The sequence below is a fragment of the Lepidochelys olivacea genome, assembly GCF_965140295.1.
Source record: "Lepidochelys olivacea isolate rLepOli2 genome assembly, chromosome: 1".
Lineage (NCBI taxonomy): Eukaryota > Metazoa > Chordata > Testudines > Cheloniidae > Lepidochelys > Lepidochelys olivacea.
In genome coordinates, this window is record NC_140411.1 from 36,697,141 (window position 1) to 36,709,635 (window position 12,495).

Genomic DNA, 12,495 nt, shown 5'->3' on the forward strand with positions numbered 1-12,495 from the left:
CTTTAGGACAGATGTAAACAAATAGGCAAGAGTCAAAAGGAAAGCAACAAAAATGGTTTAAGATTTAGAAAACTAGACCTCTGAAGAAAGGTTACAAAAACAAACAAACCTGGACATGTTTAGTCTTAAGAAAAGAAGATTGAGGGGTGATTTGATAACTTTCTTCAAATGTGTTAACAGCTGTTATAAAAAGGATGTGATCAACTGTTTTCCATGTCCACTGAACATAGGACAAGAAGTAATAGGCTTATTTTGCAGCAAGGGAGATTTAGGTTAGATATTAGGAAAAAAACATTGTAAGTGTAAGGGTAATTAAGGTCAGGAACAGGCTTCCAAGGGAGATTTTGTAATCCCCATTACTGGAGGTTTTTAAGAACAGGTTGGACAAACACCTATCAGGGATAATCTAGGTTTACTTGGTCCTGCCAGAGCACAGGGGACTGGACTAGCTGACCGCTCCAGGTCTCTTGTGGACCTACATTTCTGTGATTCTCTGATCTTGCATTCATTATTAAATATCAATTATTATTAATGAGATCAGCATCCTTCTCCTTCCCTCTCCCTCCCCCTCAGAGTAAGTTGCTCATCCTGTCCCCCTATTGCCCACAGTAGCCTCAGGAGAGTGTCGGAAAGGGCTACTGATAGCAATGAAGCAGCAGTGACCTTGGTTACCCCCTAAGCCTTCTCTCCCCCTCGTCTGTCATCCCCTCTCCTTTCACCCCCTCTTCAGCAGAATTTGCTCAGTGGACTCTCCCGCCCCGGGTTGCTGCAGTATCTGAAGTCCCACGTTTGCTGTGAGGGCTGTGCCTAAGAGCAGGACTTGGCTGCAAAAGAAGGGCTCCGTTCTCCTGGGGACAAACTTCACTGCTGCTGCTCTAGCCGGGTGTGTATACGCTGGTGGGGGAGAGAAGGCGCATCCCCCTTGCCGTCCTCCGGAGCCTCGGCTCCTGTGGTTGCGCTTTATTTATGTGTGGCTCGTTTAGGGAGTGGGGTGCGCTGGAGAGAGACCGAGGAAGCCGTGTGTGTGCGTGCGCGCGCGCCTCTCTCTCCCTCTCCCTCTCTCTGCTTGTGTTTATGGGAGGGGGAGGGAGGGGAGATAGCGCATGTCTCCTCTCTCAGTGCAGCCACTAGACGCTCCCACCACCACCAAACTCTCCACCATCTTTTGCATGTGCAACATTTGCAGCCGGACAGAAACCTCTCCCAGGGCTATGGAGACTGCGGGAAAAATCCGGCTCAGCAGGATGGATTGCTAAATTTAAAGAAAAAAGAAAGGAGGGGAAAAAAGTCTTCTCTTTTCTCTTCCCCCTCCCCTTTGAATTCATTTTTATTCTTAATTTTGTTTGTAGCCACCTCGTCCTCAATGCCTCTCTGAGCAGCATCTAGCGAGAGAGAGAGAAAGAGAGAGAAGGAGATACAGAGAGGCAAAAGAGAAGATGAGGATTATTTGCAGACAGCTTGTCTTCTTGTTTTCTGGCTTTTGGGGACTAGCAATGGGAGCTTTTCCTAGCAGTGTGCAAATAGGTAAGCGCTGCATTGGGCTGGGTGCATGTGTCAAGTGTTACAATCCTTTCCAAAGTGAGTTGGACACCAGGGGCTGAATGAAGCTGCAAGATTTCTCCCTCTACCCCCCTTCTTTAACCCCCCCCCTCCGGAAAGAGTGTGTGTGTGTTTGTACGGGGTGAGGGTGTACGGAGAGGGGTTGGTTTTCTTTGGGAAAATACATTTAAACTCAGTGATCCTTGGGGAGGGGGTTGTGCGGCATTAGAATAAGTTGTGAAGATCTCCCCCCTCCCCACCCCACCCCACCCCGCGCGCTCTTTAAGTGCGACCCCGCTATTCCTTCTGCTTCTTGGAGGGATGGCGAGTTGTTTGAAAGCCGCTTTCCCATGCACTGGCCGGTGCAGGAGCTTATTTGCCATGGGGAGCGAGATGCTGCTGGCTTTTCCTTTCCCTTTCCGTAGTTTGAAAGTTTAGGATTGTGGGTTGTGCCCCCCCCCCGCTCCTGTGTCCCTCTCCCCGCCCGTCCCCACTCGCTCGCCCTCTCGCTCGTTTCCCCTTCCCTTCTTTTCTGACGGGGCGCAGTTATTTGAATTCCTTCCAGCTCAGCTCCATCACTGCATCGCTTCTCGTGCGCTCCGAAAGACGCCGCTCCCTGCCCGCACCTGGGCTGCGGAGGAGCAAAGTTCATTACCTGCCAGTTCAGTACAGAGCCTCCTTCTTTCTAATCGAAGAAGCTTCGCTCTCCTCCATCTGCCCGCCGCTGAAGGCGGAGGAGGATGCTGAGGAGCTGATTTAGCAGTGCGTCCAGTATCCTGGAGATGGAGGCTAAATGGTTTCAAAGGTCGCTGCAATCATGACAAATCTGGGTATTTCAGTATGAAAGGCTGGGAACCGCGGAAGCAGGAATAGAGCCCGAATGCAGCTGGGAGGTTCACATCGCTTTAGGACAGTGATTTAAGGTGGTGGCTGTGCTTATGAATATGATTAGCTCATGTATCCCTCGACCTGCTAGGACCAGTATTACGGAGTAGCTTTGGGAGAGGTAGTTGGCTGGTTTCATAGTACAGTGATTGGCTTGTGAATAATTGACTCTTGCTTCCTTTGCTGTTCTTGTAGGTGGTCTCTTCATCAGAAACACAGATCAGGAATATACTGCTTTTCGATTAGCCATTTTTCTTCATAATACCAGCCCCAACGCCTCTGAAGCACCTTTTAATTTGGTTCCTCACGTAGACAACATTGAAACAGCTAACAGCTTTGCTGTAACAAATGCCTGTAAGTAAATGTGCCATTGATCTGGCCAAGTTATGAGTAAATTACAGTGAAATTAAGAGGAGACCACATCATTACCTTGTATAAAACAATCTATTTCAAGTCAGCTGCTCTGTTAGAAAAAGGGGGGGGGATAAGAATTCCCCTTAGTTTCTAACCTTAGCAACATCCCCTTTCCTTATGTGCTGACTAACTGAATGTGACATTTACTTTAGTGTTATTACTGTAGTTTCTTGCTTTCTGGTTTCTATGGAGATGGATTTTGCTGTTGTAAAGAAAAATTGTGAATTATGAATGTCTCTGATGCTGTTAGGCATGGCACGTCTTGCTTGCATTTGAAAAGACACCATAATATTTGTGATCACAAGTGCTCTTCTCATGGCTAAAAGGGGACAGTGAAGCAATGGTGTGCAGGATAATATATTTGAGGAGGTTGACGCTGCAGTTCATCTAGTGATGTCACTTGAGCCTGCCCTGCTCTTATATTCTGGGTTGTAAATGTCTCTTATTATCTCCTAATGCATACATCCTGTGGGTATGTCTCCATACAGCCACACATTGGTGCCAGATCAAGTTAGCATCCGATCTACTTGATTTCACAAACCACTCCAACTGGAACAATTACTCCCCTCCCCCAGTCTGTGCACACTTTCTCGTTAAAAAGAGATGCTCTTGCGAATATGGGATACATATTTTTTTTAAAATAGAGTATAGCTGAACTTCCACGTTTCCTCGGATTCCTTCAACACTGGGTAGACGCTTAAAGCTACTTAATGTCTGAGGGTGGGGAAGCATTTGTGTTTCTGTTCATCTAAGTTGGACTTCATAAGAGGTATTCATTTTACAGTGTAGGGCAAAATGATTTAGTGGTACATAGCTAAATACCACGAAAATCGCTGCTTCTTCTGTATACATATTTCAGGATTCAAATTCCATGTTTTTTCTCAGTGGTTTCCCAAGAATGAATTGCCCCAGGAACTAGGAGCACTGAGCATCATTGCTAAGAGAGAATTCAAAATAGAAACAGATTGGAGAAGGTTTTTCTGTTCAGTGTGCCTTTAAAACACATACAATATTTCTTAAGTTATCTGGGTTCTCACATCCATCTCTTTCATACTTTTAATATATGTGTATTGTATGTACAGCACACTTCACATTTTAGAACCTATGGGATGCCTGTTAAATGTATTTATATAATCCTTTGCTACTCCAATCTTCAGATGACTGTGTCACCTCATTTAACAAGAAAAGCTTTTATGTTGCCAAAATGGCACCAGTGCATATATACAGAAAAGATTTATGCCCCCGAGTGTGAATTCTGTATTAAGCAAGGTATTAGTTATGTTTAATGCTAAAATCAACTCCAAATAAGTAAAGGAGAAAGGAGTTTTAAAAAGTGCTTTTAAAAGTAGATAGAATATTAGATCCACCCAGGTGTATTTCACTGAGAAATAGTGCATTGCATATGACCTTTTGCCGGCACTGCTCATTTATTATTGATTTAGAATTGATGCAGTGGATTTTGAAATATTTTTTGTTTTAGTTTTTGGTTTTTCTAAGCATTTGTACCTTAAATTTAATAATTATAACTAAAACCAGTTGTCTGTGAATCTGCCTTCACTTCAGTCCTTCCAGATGATTTTAATGGCTGTTATTAAACTTTAAGCCCAAAACTATTGCACACACTATTAGGTAGAACAATACTGGGTTTAATAATAACTCTGATTTGCATACATTTTAAAACCATTATCTATGACTGCACTACTTCTGCATATAAGACCAACATTTTAGGTACCAAAAGTATGTTCTCTAACTTCCTCTTCATTTAAACTATTCACAGTTGCTCCTTTAGCTCTCTTTCCACCATCTTCCCATTATGTTGTGTTTAGTTTGCATTATTTTAACTGATGAAAAAATGGTTCCTTTATATTTGCTGTCACTTATGGAAAGAGTGACTCATACCCTGATCAAAATTACAACAAAATGTATAGCGAAGATAGTCTTGCAGTTCTAAGCAATTTAGTGATTCATAGATGATAAATATGGACAATATACAGAAATGAAAAAACAAACAAGTATATGTAATTATACATATGTCTGCATGCATTTGGTAGCCCCAACTCTGCAGGCCTTATTCAGGCAAATCTCCCACTTAAATCAATATGTATTTTTATCCAAACAGTAGTAATTATATTTGTCATATTTTACAGTTCTCTGTGCCAACAGGTCTAATTGTGTTTATTGTATTTATTTTTGTCTAAGATATTTGAATAGTGGGGAATATATTTTTTTAAAAGTGCCCCTCCCAATGAAGTACAGGCAAACTGACTGACAAATGAATGAACATATCGCATGTCCCTTAAGCTAAATATGAGCAGAATCCTGCAAAAATCAATTGTCTGATAGCTGGAGGACACAGGCGTCCATGTGATTGAATTTGTTGGGTTGACAGAGGCTTCCAAAGCACAGATGTGTGAGATTGTCTAACCTAATTAAAGATAAAAAGTCTGCATTAAGTAGTATCATAGCAATCCATGGCAATTCATATAGATAGATAGATAGATGAAATAATGCCTCTGTACTAAACCAATGTGGAAATACTGGCTTTGGCTCTTATCGTTGTATAGAATTAAATTAGAGCACACACGCCTCAAAATGATACAGTACAATAGCCTTAAAGCTACTAGACGGAAATGAATATTCATGTGAGGTCAAGCGTAAAGATGTAAGACGTGACCAGTTAGCTTTATTTTCATTTCTATTTCACTGCAGAGGTGACTCGTAAAACTGCAGTGTTTGGCCCATTACATGTATTAAGGACAATAAACAGGACATATTAAAGGTTTATGGCTTGTATGTTGGTCGAATCATGTTAAATCATGTGAATATTTTGTTTGTCTTTCCAATAGACTAAAACAGTTGAGTGTCTGCTTCCTATGTACCATGATGTTTATCCAGGAACACTTTGGAATTGAAGGTTTCAGAGTAACACCCGTGTTAGTCTGTATTCGCAAAAAGAATAGGAGTACTTGTGGCACCTTAGAGACTAACCAATTTATTTGAGCATAAGCTTTCATGAGCTTATGCTCAAATAAATTGGTTAGTCTCTAAGGTGCCACAAGTACTCCTTTTCTTTTTGGAATTGTAATCTTTCTCTGTGTTCAGTTTATATACATTGTGCTTGTCTGTCTTTGTTTTGGCTTTTAAGAGCCCCAGAACCATCACATTTTTTCTTATAAATCATGCATTCTTGAGAAACAGGTCATTTTATCAGACAGATTTTATTGTAGTTCAAATAAAATGGACCTGATTTGCACCAGCTTGGGTTTACCCCCTGTGCTGGTGTCTTATTTAAATCCTTTAAATTACATGCATTATTCAGAGAATCTCTTTTACTGACAGAGGGAACTGAAATTATTGCAAAACATGGATCTTACAAGATTTTGACTCATCAGAACACAATAAACATAAAAAAGTTGTAATATTTGACTAATACCATACATTTGTTTGCACAATATATGCAGACGCTTTTGCCTGTGATTAAAGGTCCAACTTCAATTATGTTTCACATATAAGAGTTATGCATTTATTTTTGGAGCGGATAGTACATATTTATTCTTTAGCTAAATGTAAAAGGACGTCTTTCATTACATGCTATCCTCTATATTTCACTAATGCACTTCAACAATTCTATCAACATAATATGACCAGGTTTTAAAGCCATTTGAATACTTTAGAGAAACAGCTGAAGTTGTATAATTGCTACAAAAAGCAATTTGCCCACCAGAAGTATCCATGTCTTGTGCTGTGGGTATGGATATTTTTCAGCTGCAATATTAAAGCCTCTTAATGAATAGCCAGTCTTGCAATGCTAGTGGAGGACAATGCTGAATCAGAAAAAAGTAATATTGAAAAAGTGTGGACAACATTTTTCCAAAAGTAAAGTCTTTCCTGAGAGCCGCAGGTTTCCTTCACGTGCACTCTTAGCCAGATCAATACATTAGTGATAAGTAGCATATTTGCCAAATTGGCCACTCTTCTACCAGACCCCACATTATTCTGCTCTTAACCATGACTTTAATCTCAGACAGACAATATCCAGCAAAGGATAGAACTTTTTGTTTATTGAGTATCACCTGGTAAGGAAAAAACAGGAGCTTATTTTCTGTAAGAAAATTCCATAGGTTGGACTAAATTTCCTGTTTCTCCAGGAGTTTTAATTTTTGCTGGTTCTGTTTTAGAATGTAGTGCTGCTGACTAATGCAGAATTGATGGCCCTACAAACAGAGAGGGTCTGATCCTGTCTCACTGAAATGAACAGAAGCTCACCATTGACTTCAGAGTGCAGGATCAGACCGCATACAGAACAGATAGGCAGAGTGCATGCTTCCCTGCTCACACTGGTCTGTGAATGTGCATTACCCTGACCTTGGAGCAGTTGGGGCTGGGAGGGTAGTGTGGTGTCTATGTCCTTCGCATGACAGGCCTTTCTGCTAACACTTTCAAAAGGATTACCAATCGGATTTAACTATAATGCTGGTTTTAAATTGTGGATATCTATCAATTTAACTTATTTTACATAAGCCACCAAAGAGCCCTTAGGAAGTATCAGCTTTCATTTGCCAAGCTGCCTAGCAATGGGATTTTCATTAAATTTGCTTATTAACTCAGTTTAAACAATTACACCTCAGTTCAGCACTAGGAGTGTGACCATCAATTAATAATCAACTTTGTTTAAAAACATAGTGGTGTTCTTTAATTAGGGATCAAGGCTGTGTGGGTCTGACTGGCAAATTACTTATTTTGCCCTCAAGAATAGTACAATATTCCCAATGGCTAAGATCTGGGGTGTACTGAAAATTAGTACAGTATACACAAGTTTAAACTGCAGGGGTAAATATTTGTGTCAGATGCACAGAAGGCTAACTTTGTTGTTAAAATCCTGTTTCAGAAGGATTAGATCTCTTACAAAATCCCATTCCAAAATGATTTTTTTTTTTTTTTTTTTTTTTAGTAAATGAACTTTATTGCAAATGAGACCCTTATTACTTAAACTGATCTCTTGCATGATTTCTTTAACTATCACTTGCTGGTAGATTCAAAGAACATAGCTGCTGCTGACTTTAAGAGGAGTTATGTACACACGTGCGGAGAACAAATTCCTCACAGAGAAAATGTCTTAGCTTAAGTGTTTGTTTGCATGCTCTCTGTGAAACAATTCTGCTGCAGACAACAAATCCACCTTCAATCGTTCCACTTTTAAAATAAGGATTTAGTTTGCAAGGTTATTTTCAGGAAAATAAATTATCTGGCCTTCACTAAAACATAGTAAAATTTCCTCAGTGAGAATTCAAAAAGAAACTCTCCGCTGGCATGAAATAAGGCATTCATCATAACTTTCTTCATTTTATTGGATTGACTAAAAGTATAACCTCAGGAGCATTGTTACAGGATACAAAAATCATTTCATCTTCCTTTTGGTAGGATTAGTAGGAAAGATTCAGTTTCTCTATTTCTTCTGCAGATGCCAGTGCAATGCAGTCCCTCTTGCTCAGAATGAAGTAGTTTAACAAGTAAATTAAACTGATTCACTTCAGCAATCTCAGGGCACATCTACACTATGGGTGCTACAGCTTCCTGCATTGACGGAAGGGGTTTGTCCATCAATGTAGGTAAATCCACGTAACCAAGCAGCAATAGCTAGGTTGACAGAAGAACTCTTTCGTTGACCCAGCTGCATCTGCATTGGATATTAGGTCGGCTTAACTATGGTGCCCAGGGGTGTTACTTTTTCATGCCGCTGATTGATGTAGCTATGTCAATCTAAATTTTAGGTAAGACCAGTCAAAAGAGCTCGTGCACTTCATTTTTAGGTCATGATTGTTTTGAGATTGTTCCTGAAAGGGGGAAGCAGTCTGCTTCCGTTTCTGAACAATTTGGGGTCATTCTGGGTGAATTGTGCCGCTCCCGATTTGAAGCCGGTGAACTTGTCTGGATTTCCAGAATTTACTTCTATTTGATAATACGGAAGCCGCAGATTGCACACTGGGAGAATGTGTGCTGAAAGAGCTTAAGCATTTAACTGCAGCACATTTAGCAAATTGCTGCATCACCTTTCTAATCAATGTGAGGCTTTTTAACCATTCTTGCACCAGTGGATGAAATGGAGCAGCCTTGGTGTGTAGTAGAGTGTGGAGTGTGCTCTTTAATAGTTGTTTACACTATTCTTTCAGCAATAGCATCATCATTTACATTCACCTGTTATTATTTATGATTTAAAAGGGATGGGCCAAATATTCCTCTCGTTTGGGTCTTGTTCCTGCTTGATGTTAATGGGAGTTTTATCATTGATTTCAAGTGATGGCATATCAGAGCAAGCCTGATGAAGTCAAAGAGCTTGCACCAGTGTAACTAAGAAGCAGATTTGAGCTGTGCTGTAGATTTCAATGTGCTGTAGTGTGTTGTTGGCTTAGGGCTAAAATTTTGGACTAGTACTGCACAATATCATGCTCTCTGTTAGCATGTCTAGTACCTTCTACTACTTATACAGGCAAAACCATACATCAGTTATCTGTATTAATGTGTGAAGACAGAGGGATATATTCTTGGTTCATTTACACCCATTGTAAATGGAGTAATTCTACTGAACTCAATGGAATTACTCTTGATATATGCCAGTGTAATTGAGATCAGTATCTGGTCCAGAAGGTGCAATGTTTGGTTAATTTCAGGGTGTTTTATTTTCAGCAGTTCCACTAGCCATATCTCTGTTTTGCCAAAAATGTTTGTGTCTTTATGTAGTCTTACATTTTGAAATCATCAGATCTTTCGAGTGGCCTTTAAAGATTAATAATTATTGGTATGATGAATAAACAAGTATTTTATGTTCTGGGTCCTCTAAAATGTTGAGTGCCAATAGCTTCCATTGTTAGCCACCATAGTAAGATGCCAGATTTCAAAGAGAGCATATCTTCTGTTTAATCATCTAAATAGAGACCACATTTTCCAAAGTGCTTAGTATTCAGCAGCTTCTATAGCTCTCAGTGAGAGCTGCTAGGTGCTGAGTACTTTGGAATATCAGGTCCTTATGAAAAGTCTTTGGCTCTCTGTAGGTTAACTGCAGAATCTTAATAGTGTCACTTCCCTGCATGAGCTTTGTTTCTTTCATATTCTCCCTGAATGGGGAGGCTCCAGGGGAATAAGTTCAGTCTGTGTGACTTGCTCACATAACTGCTGGTTTTTTTTAAAAAAAATAGAAGGCGGGGAAATCTAAGGTGGCAATTGAGTGTCATCTTTATCTTGGCTATACAGAATAGAGACCCAACCTTTCTCCCCTCTTACTAGTTTCTCTTAGAAGTGCTGATTGTGGATAAGTTTTATGTTGACCTCACCAGGGACTATATCACGGCATATTTGTAAGCTGCTGCTATTGCTGTTTCTTGGCTAGCTACACTAATATTAACAAATTCCAATACAAAATATTGCCCCTCTTCCGATAGTGCTTATCCTGGCAAAACTCCCCGTGACTTAAACGGGAGTTTTACCTAAGTAAAGATTGCAGAATTGAGCACATTATTATTAAGCAATAATATGAATCAGATTTTACACAATGTAAACAGGTTCTCTCTGTTTTGATTAAGTGTGTAATTGTCTACTTTTAAAAATGTGTAATATGGATCATTGTTTTCTTGTGTTCCATAGTCCATTTCACCCCTGTATTCATATTCAATCATTGCTCCTGAAAAACGCAGTCTGGTGCAGTACCTTTCTGTATTCTAAAGTCATGGACATAGTGAGCGTGACTGCAGATATTTTCTATAAATACAAATAGAGCACAACAGAAATAAAAAGCACTTGAAAAAGAAAACGCACACAAGCTCATTTATTGGATGCTCTGGCGGAAAGGGGATTTGAACACATTGTGAAGACTGACATTAAATATATCGGCTTTTAGCTATTCAGAACCATTGCAGACCTTCCCTGGGATAGATTCAGTGCCTACTCTGTTTGCAGTCTTCCCACTGATATCAGTGTTTGCACAGTAATCTTGCATGCTCTTCGAGTTTGAACTTAGCTGTAAACTCAGTTTATGATTAACCAATGAATGGATGTAGAATAGGTGTTTTAGGGAGGCAGGGAAGCAGCTTGGTTAAATCGTTGAAGAGAATTCTGCCGTTGGGCAAGACAATTAATATGCCTTTGCCTCAGTTTCCACATCTTTTACATGGGGATAATAATACCTACTTTTGAAGTTTTGCGATAAGAGGCAACGTATGTATGTTTGTAGTATTATTATTTGTTTATCTTATGAGGTACTTACATTTTGACAAATTTCTTCAGTAGTTTGATACATTACACTCCATTTTCTCTTGTCAACCTTTCACTGATATAGAATGACCATCCCATCACACCTCAGAGTGGGATCTGTTTCCTCAGTGGGCAAAATGTTTCATGTAATACATATCCTGGGGAAAAGGCTGTCCTAAATCAAAGGGGCTATAAAATGTAAATTATTATTTGTCCCCAACAGTTTATTATTCATCTTTAACACTCTTAATCGACAGTGCCAGCATTCATCATACTGCTAGTTAATGTGATGTATGAGCCTGGACTGTGCTGAATTTCTGTCTGGGGAACAATATATGGTACAAGCAAAAATGCCAGTTATTTAAACACAGATACAATCATGTAAAAAGCATACATAAATATCCATAGCATACAAAAATTATATTCAAAATGTACATTGGTCTACTCAGCCCTCCCCTAAGAAGTTGATGGGGGATTAGGAGCTAGAGCTTGCAGATCTTCAGATCCTCCCTTAGTTTTTATGAATGAATCAATGGATTTTCACCTTAAGCCTGTCATTAATGGTTTCCCCCCGTTGGGCCTGGAATAGTTTAGGAATCTTTTGCTAGCAGTGAACTCAAGTCTTGATCACCACAACTTATTTAAACTCCAAAGTAAACATTTAAGGGTGGAATTTAGGAGCACAAGTCCCAATAAAAGTCAAGGGAGTTGCTCTCTTGACTAACTCAGGTGTTTTTCAAAATCAGGTTTTTCCCCAAGTGCCTAAAAAGAAGTCAGTCATGGCTGCTGTCCATTTCAGATTGGTGGTGCACCTGATTAAAGATAAGTCTGCCTAGGTCAGGTCCATGCAACAGTGTAGAAATCCATTGTGGCCTCAGTTGAGAGCCGCTTAGATTATGATTTCTTCAATTATTTTGGCTGCTCTCAGTATCCTTGCTGCTCTCAGTCCTGGGAAATTAAAGCAACAAGGTAAGAATTACCCTTTAAAAAGAAATATATTCTTATGTGAATGTCTGTGGTGTGAGCTCTTATAGAAATAAGGTGTCTGGTGGAGGCAGAGCTGGTTCAAAGCCAGTATGGGATATGCACCAATAGCTTCTGGCCACGTTCTGCTATCAGCAACACTTCAAACAAAGAAGGGCAATAAAATAAATGGTGGGGGGAAATAGCCACCCGCCCCCAAATTATGCTCTTCATAGATTCCTAGATTTTAAGATTAAAATGAATCATTATGATCATCTTGTTCGACTTCTGCATAAGAGAAGCCAAAGAACCTCACCCAGTAATTTCTGCATCAAGCCCATAACTTCTGTTGGAGCTGTAGCACATCGTTTAGAAATAAATCTGAGCTTGATTTAAAGACTTCAGATAATGGAGAATCCGTCATATCCTTCGGAAAGTTGTCGTGTCGTC

General features: G+C 39.9%; 1 protein-coding gene across 8 annotated transcripts in view; it reads left to right on the plus strand.

Annotated features, from left to right (window-relative positions):
* Positions 1 to 794: 794 nt before the first annotated feature.
* The window catches only part of GRIA4 (glutamate ionotropic receptor AMPA type subunit 4), a 285,724-nt gene continuing 274,023 nt past the window's right edge, over positions 795 to 12,495 (plus strand). For 3 of the 8 annotated variants that reach the window (XM_084632427.1, XM_084632426.1, XM_084632429.1), the window contains exons 1-2: positions 1,074 to 1,524; positions 2,620 to 2,778. In XM_084632427.1, coding sequence (XP_084488553.1) covers positions 1,437 to 1,524; positions 2,620 to 2,778 — 247 coding nt within the window. In that variant the 5' untranslated portion in view covers positions 1,074 to 1,436. Of the gene's footprint in view, positions 884 to 1,073; positions 1,525 to 2,619; positions 2,779 to 12,495 lie in introns of those variants that run through there. The other 5 variants (XM_084632428.1, XM_084632425.1, XM_084632423.1 and 2 more) reach the window with 4 other exon arrangements.